Source organism: Pteropus alecto, unplaced genomic scaffold (genome assembly GCF_000325575.1).
Source record: "Pteropus alecto unplaced genomic scaffold, ASM32557v1 scaffold121, whole genome shotgun sequence".
NCBI classification, from domain to species: Eukaryota; Metazoa; Chordata; class Mammalia; order Chiroptera; family Pteropodidae; genus Pteropus; species Pteropus alecto.
The window spans coordinates 14,888,790-14,903,322 of NW_006434369.1; the positions used below are offsets into that span (position 1 = coordinate 14,888,790).

General features: G+C 44.4%; 1 protein-coding gene across 7 annotated transcripts in view; it reads right to left on the reverse strand.

Annotated features, from left to right (window-relative positions):
- Positions 1-880: 880 nt before the first annotated feature.
- The window catches only part of FARS2 (phenylalanyl-tRNA synthetase 2, mitochondrial), a 470,462-nt gene continuing 456,809 nt past the window's right edge, over positions 881-14,533 (reverse strand). For all 7 annotated transcript variants that reach the window (XM_015587304.2, XM_015587307.2, XM_015587302.2 and 4 more), the window contains one exon: positions 881-1,172. In XM_015587304.2, the coding sequence (XP_015442790.1) occupies positions 1,034-1,172 (139 nt within the window). In that variant the 3' untranslated portion in view covers positions 881-1,033. The remainder of the gene's footprint in view (positions 1,173-14,533) is intronic.

A 14,533-nucleotide genomic window follows, 5' to 3' on the forward strand; every position in this document is an offset into this window, starting at 1 on the left:
AGACTTAGAGTAGGGCTTCCTTAATTCCCTTGAAAATCCAAGGGAAAAGTCCAAATGAAGAACGCACTAAAATGTCATTAAAGCCCATTCCTTCCCTTTGGAAGCAGCTGCCCACCCCACATGTCACTGGCTGATAATGGCCACCTCTCATCAAATATTTATCCCAGTGCTTGCAGTCCTCCATCAGCCTCCAGCATCATGCCAGGGATAGAATCTGATTATTAAAACTGGTCAGGAGTGAAGCAGGCAGACTACAAAGTGCCTGGGATAGAAAGGGGAAACATCAAAGCCCCATATTCTTCCTTAAAGGTCACCTCTGGAAGTGGAGCCCTCCTGTTAGGAAACAAAACTCTCAGGGGGTTCAGGGACCTGGCCCCCATGTGAGCCTCCAAGCCTCTAGAGCTCTCGCTCCCTTTTTTCCTCTCCAGTGGGGCAGAAGGCAGCTACGCACAAGCCCCGGGGCCAGAGGACTGACTCCTAGCCATGGGTTTATGAAAAGCAAATAAATATCTCGCCCTGCTCAGAGATGTGACTCTTTCACTTTTGAGGGGAGCCCTGGCATTTCATTAGTGCCCTATTTGAAACCTGCCCTTTGCAAAACAGAACAAGAAGAGAAGGAAAAAAGGAATAGAAGCTGATTCAAAAGAGCTTCCAGAATCTGGAGTTTCTGATGTCCCTTTGTGTGGCTTCACTCATTATATGGGTGCAAAAGCCTGTCAGGCAAGAAATCATGACCGGTGTTTACACTTTAGTGGAACCCAGGGACCAGTTAACCACACAGCACCAGTGGGCGAAGCATTTATAAAAGGAAGGGAAGGAACTCTCGCATTATAGCTCTTTTCCCCCCTTTCCCCAAATAAAAGACATGCTATGTCAACAGTTTCTCAAGAGTGATCCTTTATTTTCTGAAAGTCCTAAAACGGATCCATTTATCAAAAGGCGACCGATGCCCCAGTCCACAAACAATATCATTTTTTCCCCCCAGCAAATTCAGGAGACCTGAGAAGGCTGTGGCCTGGGTGACACTGTGACATCAAAACCTGCCCTCCACGGCCAGCAGCTGTACAGCAGCCTCCTGCACAGCCTGGTGGATATGCCTCACCTCCTTCTGGCACAGAGTCCGCTCCATGTGGCGGTAGGTGATGCGGTAGCAGTGGCTGGTCTTGTGTGTCCTAGAGAATGAAAGAGGTAGGTCAGTGAGGGACAGATGTGCCCGTTGCCTGCAGGAGAAGTACCACTGGCTCTGACTAGATCTCTCCAACCCTACTGGAGAACTGAGGACGAGCTCCAGGGACAACCAGTGGACAACCAATCATGGCATGGTGGAGCCATGATTCCCGCTAACAGTCTGCATCTTTTATATACGTCAGGGTAGCTGGTAGGTAGGGATTCCTTGGCTTAAATTATCAAGACTGCTGGCTCCCATTGGACCAGATGCATTCAAGTTCCCTGGGAAGGAAGCTTCTAACAAATTTGATTCCTGAGCCAAACCCTGGAGATTGTGATTCAGCAGGTGGGAGGCGGGGCCTGGGCTTCTGGACTTTTCCTAGGCTCCCCTTGGGATTCTGACAAGCAGACAGGGTTAGGAACCAATGCTATCTACCTCCACCCTTCTCACATCATAGAAATAACCATGCTTAGAAGGCACACTGCAGTCACTTTGTGGCCTGAGACTGGCTCCAGGGGCTCTGGCCGCCCACAGAGCTGAGGCATGCTACAGTAACTCTTTCAGCACCCATGTAGGCCATGGGTGAGCAAATAGGCAACTGTGTCAAATTGACCATATATGCTATCTCTGTGCCATGTAGACATTTTAATCCTCTGCTTTTACTGGGGGGCTGGGGGGAGGGCAGGCCATGGGTGAGCTTTCATGGAACCGCTGGGTGATTCTGCAACATGTGATGTGACAGTAGTAATACCTTGTGTCTGCATGACAGTTAAGACACACCAATAAGCAAGATCTCATCAAGAACAACTCAGGGTCATAGGCTGGCAGAGCTGGCCCCTCTAGGAGCTGCCTCTCACTAGCTGTGTGGCTGGGGGTCTGACACTCCCCTCTCTGGGCACTTTTGTTTCTCTTCTTCAGAGCCACTTGCATTCCTCTTTTCTAGTCCCCAGCTACAGGAGGGTCAGTCCACGACATTTTCAATGCAGATGAAGAAGCGAGGGCAAACCCAGTGGATCCCTGTGGATGATATCAGCCAGTTCTTAGGCTGCAAGGAGAGGCCACCTCTCCAGCAGGTGAGGCAGTGCTGGCCTTCAGTAATGCCAGACCCTTGAACAAACAGGTTTCTGGTGGAGTTGCCCCGGGCCATTCCCATATCCCACTGGAAGACCTGCTGGTCCCTGTCATTGCTACCTGGGTCCAGGGCTTTCACTTCTAGGGGACTCCTGACACTTCATGGATTTGCTCTCAGTGGCATTGTCTCTCCTCTTCCCTCTCTCCTGCCCTGTGTTTTAGTGCCAGACCCTTTAGCTGAGTAGAATACACCTGATCAGTGAGGAGTCTGCCTCCTTTATCTGCTCCTTTACCTCCTCTTCCAGTGTTTCCTCCCCTTCCTTCTCCACTCCAGGTTGGTCATCTTTGTCCTGCTGTCTTCCTTGTTCCCACCCAGAGCCCACCCACTAGAAGGAGCGAGTCCTAAGATTTAGTACACTGGGCCTCACAATGTTATTTGTATTTCAGCTAGGGACAGAGTCCCTGTTTGGATCAAGGCAAAGGAAGAAGTTACAACTAGGTGCCACGATCACCAAGCCCAGGCTGGGGAGAGAAAGCCTTTCCTTAGGGAACTTCCTCAGGGTCCCGAATATTACATTACCTGCTGTATCCCCTCACCTGACACATCAATTGCCTGCTCTAGAGAAAGAAAGAAAATGAACCATCTCCCCTCCCTTATACTTTTTCAGTCCAACTCAAGCCAACGGCTCTATTCAGTGGACATGCCTGGGGCAGCTACGCGGCCCAAACTGCCCCTGAGGGCCTCCAAGGAAGTAGAGCCACTTTTCCTCCTTATTCCATGTTCCTTAAGTGAGTGTTCCAAACACCTCTAGGTACCAAAATGAGAGCAAGACAGAGAAACAGAGAGAGACATCGAGAGGCCTTTCGTGAGTGGGAGCTGATGAAACAACAAGGGCTGGTCTGTTCCATCCAAAGGGGAAATGTCTTTTCAACAAGCGGTGCTGGGACAACCGGATATCCACACGCAAAAGAATGAAGCTGGCCTTTTTCTCACACCACACAAAAAATTAACTCAAACAGAACATACATCTAAATGTAACAGCTAAAACTATAATATTCTTAGGAGAAAACATTAGAGTAGATCTTTATGAACCCAGATTAGGCAAAGCCTCCTTAGATAGGATACCAAAAGCATAGGTTACAAAAGGAAAAAAAAAAAAAAGAGATAAATTGAACTTCATCCAATTGGAAACTCTTGTGCTTCAAAGGATACCATCAAGAAAGTGAGAAGACAAGCTTCAGAATGGGAGAAAATATTTTGCGAGTCACATATCTGATAAGGGACATGTATCTAAAATATATAAAGAACTCTTATAACTCAACAATGAAAAGATGAGTAACGCAATAAAAATGTTCAAAGGATTTGAATAGGTTTCTCAAAAGAAGATATACAAATGATCAATAAGCACACAAAAAGATACTCAATATTATTAGCCATCAGGGAAAATGCAATTCAAAACCACAATGAGATGCCACTTCACATCCACTAAGATGGCTATAATAAAGAGAGAGAGAGAGAGAGAGAGAGAGAGAGAGAGAAAGAGAAAATAACTAGTATTGGGGAGATGTAAAGAAATGAGAACCCTCACAAACCGCTGGTGAGAATGTTAAACAGGACAGCCACTTTGGAAAACAGCTTAGCAGTTCCTGAAGTACATAAACACAGAGCGAATCATCATATCATCCAGCAAGTCCACTCCTAGGTATACATATTTCCACACAAAAACTTGTATGAATGTTCATAGCAGCATTATTCATGATAGTCCAAAAGTGAAAATAATCCAAATGTCTTCAAATGATGAGTGAATAAACAAAGTGTGGTATATCTGTACATGGAATATTACTCAGCCATAAAAAGAAATAAAATCCTGATACTACAACACACATAGACCTTGAAAATATTATGCTACTGAAAGAAGTCAGACAAAAGACCACATATTATTGATCCCATTTACATGAAATGTCCAGAATAAGCAAATCCGTAGAGACAGAAAGCAGATGGAGTGACTGCCATGGGCTGGGGGACCAGTGCAAAATGGAAAGTGACTACTAATGGGCACAGGGTCCCTTTTGGGGGTAATGGAAACGTCTGGGATTAGTAGTGATGGTTCTACAACCTTGTAAATATTCTCAAAACCACTAAGTGTTGTACTTTAAATGGATGTATGATATGTGAATTACGTCTCAGCAAAGCTATTAAAGAGAAGGGACTCTCCCTGCCGGGCACTGGGCGGGGCTGTGCTTCTGCAGCTCCTCTGCAAGTCTCCTAAAATGCTGGTCTCCCTACAGTGCATCACTTGTCACTCTGCTGCCTCCCTGACAACACGCACTCCTAGATGGCTGTGCCCAGCTGTCTTATTCCACATTGCTCCCCTGGTACCTAGAGCAATGTCCTGCTTATAGTAGGTGCTGGATAAAAACTGCCGAATGGATGCTATGCAGTCACTGAAACACCTGGGTGGGAATATGCTTTAAGGCCTGAGCAGAGGCTGGCACAGTCTTGCACTGCGCTTGGAGAAGAGCATTCCTTCCGCCCTGTCAGAGTCAGCCATGGCCTTCTCTTCCTCCTTTTCTAACAGTGATGGAGGCAGATGCCTGTCAGCCACAGAGAAAGCAGAGAGTAGCAATGAATAATACATTCCTGGAACTGCCCCAAGCTCTTTCAACCTACCAGAGCCTTGGCTCACTTTTCAGGCGGTGGGGAGCCAGGCAGTACAGAGCAGGCTAGGGCAGGCTCTGGAGCCAGGCTGCCAGGGTTCACGCCCAGGTTTGCCGCTTCCTTCCTGTGTGTCTTTGGCTAGTTATTTCATTGGGCCTCGCTTCTCACTTCTCTCATCTATAAAGTATGTTTGGTGGTCCTGTCTACTTCAGAGGACTACTCAAAGGAGAAACAAAAGATCAAGTACACAAAGCACTTGGCTTAGTACCTGGCCCATTGTAAGAGTTCAATAAGTGGGTCCTCATTTTATAATTTTTAAAATAAGGTGAGCAGTGAACATTGCAAGCACAGTAGTGAGCTGGTAGCCCCACTTCTTTCCGAGTTCCAGGTCGTAAAGCTGTTTGCAGAACTGAGTCCAGACAGAGACCATAGCACCTGATGCTCTGGGCACATGTTTCAAGAGGCCTTTCTCACAGGTGCGCCTGTGTGTTTCAGTCTGACCAGACAGGCCTGACGGTGTTGCTGGAGTGGGGAGGCCTGCCCTGATGGGGTCCTTTAGAAACAATGTCCACTGGAGAAGTGTAGCTGGGCCTGCAAAGGCACACAGGGCACACAGGGCACACAGGGCCTCTGCTGGCAGCTAGAAGGTCCCACCTCCCTCGCCCAGGTACGGAGACAGGGATTTTCTTTCATCCTGACATCGTTAAGGAGAGACACTGCACAAACTTGAATGAGAAAAAGGGCAGAGGAACTGTGGGCTGCTTGATCATGATGCAAACATTTACTAGAACAAGTCTGGCAACAGGATCTAGGAGGCCCAGGTTGTCAGTGACCGTGCAAAGGTGTGAAGATGCTTTCCACAAGGGAGGGCACTGCCATACCAGGCTGGGCACACTGCAGGGGACTGCCTCCACCATCCTAGACCAGGAACATTTTCTCCTAATCCCCTGTCCCTGGAAGCTTCTTCCTGACCCACACTGAGGGCACTGGTTATTCATAGCAGCCTGGAGTTCTAGTACTGGCTCCTCCATTTCTGGGCTATGACACTCCTGTCCTGAATCTCAGTGCCTTCTCTATTGACAGAAATAATGGCACTTACCCCATCAGCCTTTCCAAACTGTTGTGGAGACCTGTCTGAAAAGTGACAGGGCAAATTATAAAGTGCTGTGTGAGTGTGAGGTATCACTGTGGCAACTATTACATTTTTTCACTGGTTCACTCTTAGCTAAAGAGTAGGTAATATGGCCACTCTACAAGTCGAGATTTCCAACCAAAGATGCCTTTTGTTTCTGTGTGCTTCAAAGAGGTCCCTGTAAGGATTCGTGACATTCTAACAGCTTTTACAAAACATTTTGGTAAGTTAGGTGTAAATGAATCATAAATATATGGATTAATTTTATAAATTGAAACAGCGTTTGGCAGAATATTTAGTGAAAATTCAGTAAATTCAGTTGAAAATCAACGAGGTTTTCTTTCTCCAAACATCGCTGGTAAGAGACAGAGTGTGAGAGAGTGAGAGTGAGAGAGTGAGAGAGTGAGAGAGAGAGAGAGAGTTAACAGTGACCAAGAATCAAGATTCCAGTAGAGTAGGAGAGAGAGAGAGAGAGAGAAGACTTTTAAAATTTACTTTCTAGAAACTTCTATTTGGAGGTTTTATATGGGGGGACGTACTCCTGTCCTCCTTCTGTTTGTTGGAGATCTGAAAGGAGTGGAGCTGGCAGCTGGCTGGGAGTGGAGGACCCAGGCTTCCCATCCTTGCACAGTGGTCTGCCCTGAAAACCACGGAGTCATAGAGCTGAGGGGTCACAGCTTATCGCTGAATAGGTAAGAAGATGGGCTCCTCAAAGGGAGGGATACCCTCAATGCCCAACCTCAAGCGTATGCATTAGAGCTTTTTGATTCTTTTATACCACCCAGTGCAGGCTCTTTTAGCCAAAACGTTTCCTAATCTTTCCTCTGCTGTGACCTCCGCTGTCCCTCAAAAACAGCAGCAGCAACAGCAAACATTTATGTAGCTTATTACATACCAGGCACTGTACTAAGCCCTTCATGCATGTTAACTCGTTTGAGCTTCACAATCCCCATGGATAGAGAGCATTGTTGTCCCTGTTCAAAGAAGAGGAAACTAAGGCACAGAAAAGAAAAGTAACCTGCCCAAGTTCAAGGAGCTAATAAGTGGCAGGACTGGATTCAAAATGAGGTTATCTGGAGGGAATGTAAACTAGTGCAGAAACAGTTTGTGAGAAACAGTTTGGTGGTTCCTCAAGAAGTTAAACATAAAATTACCATAGAACCTAGAAATTCTACTCCTAGGTATATACCCAAAAGAACTGGAAGGAGGTGTTCAAACAAAAACTTGTACAAGAATTTTCATAGCAGCACTATTCTCAACAGCCAAAAGGTGGGATGAATGGATAAACAAAATATGGTATATCCATGCAACGGACCTATACAATGGAATATTCTTCAGTCATTAAAAGGAACGAAATACCGATATATGCTACAATGTGGATGAATCCCCAAAATATGCTAAATGAAAGAAGCCAGACATAACAGATCACATATTATATGGTTCCATATAATATGAAATGTCCAGAATAGAGAAATCCATTGAGACAGAAAGGAGATTTGTGGTTGCCAGGGATTGGGGGAGGGGAGAAGAGGAAGTAACTGCTTGGTGGGTAATGGGGTTTTCTTTTGGGGATGACGAAAATGTTTTGGAACTAGACAGAGGTAGTAGTTGCAAAACGTTGTGAGTATTCTAAATGCCACCGAATGGTACACTTTAAAAATGGTTAATTTACGTTATGTGAATTTCTCCGCAATTGAAAAAAAACTAGGCAATTTGGTTTCAGAGCCCAGCTATCAATTATCACACTCGACTGCTCCACCATACTCCACATGCCTTCCCTTTCATACCTCCAACCTTTTCCTTGTACCTCAACCTCCCCTAAGAAGTACCAAGGTTTGCAAACAATTGAGAAAGATATAACTTCTTTTAATCATTCTGTTCAAGAAAGAGATGAACTGAGCCCACGTTCCTTTCTAGCTCTGCCCTTTGACTAATGGAGAGGGCATGAGCTGGGGACGAGGTATAAATGTCACATGGAGCGGGAAGCACTTAGAACATGAGTTCTTCAATAAAGGTCTTTCCTGTGTATAGGGCCATTAAAAGGTGGCTGGGAAGCCAAGTGCCTGGTGGGAAAATAAGAGGGCTGCAAGGGTGGGGCTGCAGCCATAGTTCCTGTCCTCTCCCAGCAGGCTGGGCAGCGCAGAGCTGCCGTAGCCCTCATGCGGGCGCAACCTTCAGGACCAGAAACCTTCCCTGAAGAAGAGAATAGTCTGCATCGACAACCTGAGATTTTAAAGGTAAATAAAAGTTCTCTTTTATGTACTTCACAGCTTCTACTCACAGGCAAAGTAAATGAGAATACCCATACTGAGTGTGAGAGGTCAAGTTTCATTATAATGAGTTTGAAGAGATTGTCTGAACTTTGTGTGTGTGCGTGTGTGTGTGTGTGTGTGTGTGTGTTGGAATTTCATTACACTGGGATACTGGCTAAAGTGAGCTGGTCATTGACAAGAGCATGAGTTTTAATAGAGATTTTAGTGGGAGAATCTTAGAATGTTTGAGCTTCAAGGGCTTCAATTATCACGAGTTCATTCTTGATTCATTTAGTCATTCAACAAACAGCATGCTCCAGGCAATGAGCCAGACAGAGACAAGCATCTGAAGCAAACCCAGAACCAAACAGCTCACACTTGGGGATAGTGCTCTGCCGAGGTCCTGCAGCAACCAGGGAGGACAAGATGAGGGCCATTTCCCTTATGGTTATCGCAAGGCTTGGGCTTGCATAGCCACACCATGGCCGTTCGCAGTGAAGTTAGCCATGCTCCACTCCAACCTCATATACTCCTGAGACTTGTTCCTTCAGCAAATGACTTTCCCCTCTGGTACTGCCCCATGAGCATTTATGTGGTGTTATCTGTCTAGCATAGTGCTGAGCATTACAGAGCCCACAAAAGGGACTCATTCATCCTGCCCATAAGGAGCTTACCTGCAGTGAGGAGAAAGCAGGACAAGACAGCCCACATTTCCACGAGAATGGCTGGGTGTGAATGATGCCATGGTGCCCATCCTGTATCCCTTCTGCTTTCCCACTTGGCCTCCCATCAGCTCTCGCTTTGAGAGACTTGGCCTGGCTCATGAAACTGAAAACATGACTCAGACTTCTGAAATTTCGTTCCACTTGAATCCCATTCCCTGCCGTGGTGTGATCGCCAAGGTCCACCTGGCTCTACTACCCTGCGCATGTCCAGCCACTGGTATAATAATGAAGAACCAGGATGGGAGGGGCAGCCTTGTGTAGGCAGATGGGAGAGCTGTGCTGGATGGTGGACATGCCAGCAGGCAAGGATTCTGTGTTTTAATGGCGCCTCCTCCTCCCAAAGCCCCAATCTTAGACCTAAGGAAAAGGATGCTCAGGTGCTGCACACAGTCAATTCTAGATTAGTAAAGCGTTGTCAATATTAGAGATGTTTAAAAGGGATACTATCGCAGGTTTCTCTTTTTTTCTGAACAACTAAGTAATAAAATTAACAAGTATCAAAAGTATGGCTAAAAAGTAGTGCTGCTCTCCAGTTCACAGTGAGCCCATGAGAGACTTTCTTAAAGCACTCAGGACTGTCAAGCGTCACTGGAAAGGAAGAACAATGGGTCAGCGTGCTAGCGAGGGTTGGAATACTTCTATTACACAACCACTTGGTTTACTCTGGCAACCACGCAGCCTTCGAACTCGAAATAAAACCCTTCCATGGGATGCAGCCAAAACCCAGCTCCTGCAACATCCACAATGGTCTGCTTTTCCATCTGTGACAAGAGCAGTTCCTTTATGTTCTTGGATGGTGCATTGGACACCTCCCAGAATAGATCGTTTTGACCAGTAGTCATTGCAGATGCCACCTATCCGTGCAGGGATTACTCAACAGGAGAGAAAGTGCTGTCATGGGGTAGGTTCCATTTTCAGAGTAATGAAAATGGGATGCCCAATTCACTCTGAATTTATTTCCTGCTTGTATGATGCAGAAGCACAGTCTGCAGCCTCACAAGACCGACACCTTGTACACGGTTGGGAGAGTAAAACCTGCAATGTTTTCACGGGCAGAGTTTCACTCAGGCACGAGGAACAGTGTGATAGAAAAGGAAGAGGGAGGGGAACTATTTGTTCACGGCCATGCCAGAAAATACAGATTGGAATGGGGCATGGTGGAGTTAAGAAGACAGACTTTGCAGTTAGAAAGACCTGGATTCTAATATCTACTCTGCCCTTTGCTCTCTGTGTGATTTGGGGACGTTTAACCCCTTGTGAAGTGAAGATAACATACTTGCTTCCTAGGGTTTGTGTTGATTGAGTGAGGGATATATGTAGAATCCTACTATAGGGCCTGGCAACCCAGAATGAGTGCTCAATACCTACTAGTTTGTCCCATATTTCTCCTTTACTCATGGGTCTTATTGAGAAAGAAGTGACACTTCGGGGAAGGAGGACTTGTATTTCCTAGGAGTTTCTTTTCACCTCCTTTATGGGCTTGGCATCTGACCCGGGGCCAAGGGGAGGATAAATGTCCCTCCTAGAGAGCATGAACACAGGCAGCTCTGGCTGAGAAAGTTAAGTGAGGAATGGAAGTCAGAAGACTGATGAATTATCATCCAGAATTGGGCATGATTTAAACAAGTGGTCTTGACACACCTGGAGCACCCAGCTCAGGTGATGAGGGAGACTGCGCTACTGAGCTCCACAGGCCACTCTTTCAAGACTGGGGCACACAGAAGCTCTACCTAATACATAGAAACAACACAGGGAGGCAGCTAAAATAAAGAGACAAAGGAACAGGTCCTATATGAAAGAACAGAACAAAGCTCCGGAAAGAGAACTAAACAAAATAAAGACAAGTAATCTACCAGATGCAGAGTTCAAAACACTGGTCATAGGATGTTCAATATCTCAGTGAAAACTTCAACAAAGAAATAGGAAACAAAATTGGAGATAGAAAACATAAAAAAGAACCAGTAAGAAATGAAGAATACAATAACTGAAATGAATAAACATTAGAGGGAATCAACAGTAGCTTAGACGAAGTAGAGGATCAAATCAGAGATCTGGAAGAGAAGGTAGCAGAAAACACCCAATCAGAACAGCAACGAGTAAAAAGAATCCAAAAAATGAGGACAGTTTAAGGGGCCACTGGGACAATATCAAGTGTACCAACATTTGTGTCATGGGGATATCATAAGGAGAAGAAAGAGAGCAAGGAATTGAAAACCTATTGGAAGAAATAATGATGAAAAATTTCCCTAATCTGATGAAGGAAATAAAAATATAAGCCAGGAAGTGCAGAGTCCCAAACAAGATGAACCCCAAAAGGCCCACACCAAGATACATCATAATTCTAAGGCCAAACGTTAAAGACAAAGAGAGAATTCTATTTTCTTTTTAAATTAAGTTTATTGGAGTAACATTGGTTAATACAATTATATAATTTTCAGGTGTACATTATCATTTGACATCTGTATATTCTACTGTGTGTTTACCACCCAAAGTCCAGTTTCCTTCAGCTACCATATATTTGATCCCCCTTCCCCCTTCTACTTCCCCCCCTCCCCCCCCCCACTAGTAACCACTGGTCTACAGTCCTCTAGTAACCACTAGCTTATAGTCCACGTCCATGAGTCTCTGTTTGTCCTGTTCATTCGTTGCTTTTAGGTTTCTATCGCACATATAAGTGATATCATGTGATTTTCAACTTTTTCTGTCTGGCTATTTCGCTTAGCATGATTATCTCAAGGTCCATCCATGTTGTCACAAATGGCAGTATTTCATCTCTTCGTATGACTGAGTAATATTCCATTGTATATATGTACCACAGCTTCTTTAGCCAGTCATCTATCATAGGACACTTCGGTTGCTTCCATGTCCTGGCCACTGTGAATCTTGCTGTTATGAATATCGGTGTGCAAATACCTTTTTCGATACAGGCTTTCAAATCTTTGGGGTAAAAACCCAGTAGAGGGATTAGTGGATCATATGGTAGATTAATTCTTAGTTTTCTTGAGGAACCTCCATACTGTTCCCATAGTGGCTGTACCAATTTGCGGTTCCACCAGCAGCATATGAGGGTTCCTTTTTCTCCTCATCCTCTCCAACATTTGTTATTACTTGTCCTGTAGATTATAGCTATTCTAACAGGTGTGAGATGGTATCTAATTGTAGTTTTGATTTGCATTTCCCTAATAGCTAGCGATATGGAACATCTTTTCATGTATTTGTTGGCCATTTGTATGTCCTCTAGGGAGAAGTGTCTGGTCAGGTCCTCTGCCCATTTTTTGATTGGATCATTTGTCTTTTTGTTGTTGTTGTTATTGAGGACAAAGAGAGAATTCTAAAAGCAGCAAGAGAAAGGCAGCTAGCTATCTACAAGGGAGCTCCTATAAGACTGTCAGCTGATATCTCAATAGAAATTTTGCAGGTCAGAAAGGATTAGAATGAAATATTCAAAATGATGAAAAGCAAGGACCTATAATCAAGATTACTCTACCCAGCAAAACTATAATTTAGAATCGAAGGACAGATAAGAGCTTCCTAGAAAGCTCTTAGCTTCCAAGAAATAGCTAAAGGAGTTCATCACCACCAAACCAGTATTCTGAGAAGTGTTAAAGAAACTTCTTTAAGAAGAAAAAATATGAATAAAAAAATGGCAATAGCTACATATCTATCAACAATTACTTTAAATGCAAATGGATTAAATGTTTCAATCAAAAGACATGGGGGGGCTGAATGTATAAGACCTTTACATATGCTGCCTATGAGAGGTTCACTTCAGATTGAAAGATATGCACAGACTGAAAGTAAAGGAATGAAAAAAAAAAATGTTTCATGAAAATGGACACAGACAAACAAAAAAAGCCAGGGTAGGAATGCTTAATACCAGACAAAACCGACTTTAAAACAAAAGACAAAGAAGAACCTAATAACTCCATTTCTGGGTATTTATCTGAAGAAACCCAAAACACTAATTCAAAAGACATATGCACCCATATGTTCATTGCAGCGTTATCTATAATACCCAAGATATGGAGGCAACCTGCATGACCACCAATAGATGAATGGAAAAAGAAGAGATGGTGCATATATTAATGGACTATTTACTCAGCCATAAAAAAGAATGAAATCTTGCCACCTGCAACAACATAGCTAGACCTACAGGGTACTTTACTAAGTGAAATAAGTCAGACAGAGAGAGACAAATACCATATTATTTCATTTATATGTGGAGTCTAAAAAAACAAAATAAACAAACAAAACAGAAACAAATTCATAGATACAGAGAACATGTTGATAATTGCCAGATGGGAGGGGAGTTGGAGTGATGGGTGAAGAAGGGGAAGGGATTATGAGGTACAAACTGGTAGTTACAAAACAGTCATGGGGATGTAAAATATAGCATAGGGAATATAGTCACAGGTATAATAACTATGTATGGCGTCAGATGGGTACTAGATTTATTGTGGTGATCACTTCGTAAGTTTTATATATAAATGTCTAATCACTATGTTGTATATCTGAAACTAATGTATTATATGTCAACTGTAATTGAAAAATAAAAGATTATTAAGAAAAACAAGTGGTCTGAAAACCAAGTAAATCATACCTATCCTCCCCGCCCCAAACCGTCTTCTGTATTAAAAAAAGAAGAAAAAGAAAAAAGGAGAGAAGGAAATTCTGATAAGACCTAGGGTCCCATGACTACACTGCTTTTCCTATTGAACTGCCTGAGGTTTTCCATGACAGAAGGAATCATTGATTTAATATAAAGAAATAACCGCAGGCCTAGGAGGCAAAAGATTCCCAGGCCAAGCCCCAGAAACGTCTGTGTGACTTTAGGCAGGTCATTTAACATCACCAATGAAAGAAATGGACTAACTGGGCTCCAAGCCTTCTTCTGGCTCCAACATCCCAAGAGTCATTTGAGAGCATGGAAGAGATTCTAAAGCAAATGCCCCTGTGTAGAAAATGAGCCGGCCTGTCAGCCATTCTTTGCAGAGCCTGCATGGGATGAAAGAGAAGGGGGCCCTGACCTGGGGGAATTTCCAGACAGGCTAAAACACAGATGCAAGTTGCATGAGTGATAAAAGCAAGAGGGAAGTGAGTTGGCTTAATGAGGGTGGATTATAGCTTGGTAGGGCCCACTAGGAAAGGCTTCCAGCGAGGGTGGCTCTCCAGTTACAACAGACAGTCTGGACACCTTTTAGGCCCTCTCTATCAACTACCTTCGCCCACCCCTCCACCCCAACACACATAATCTCTGAAACTAAGAGGTCTGCCTTCTCATTCTCAGAATGGTCTGCCTGAGGCCTGACGCTCCCCAGTGCACCATTCTGAGTGCACCTCCCCCCAGTTCAAGCCAGTGAGCATCCGAGTTGCCTCTCACTGCTGCTGCTGCAGTTGCGATTTCATCCCAGGGGGGTTTCTGTTCCTTGGAGTCAGTCACAAGAAACCAAAGCAGATGGTTCCCTGACAGTTATTGCCTTGGGAGAGACAACTCCAGTCCAGGCCTTGATGCAAGGAGAGCCAGAG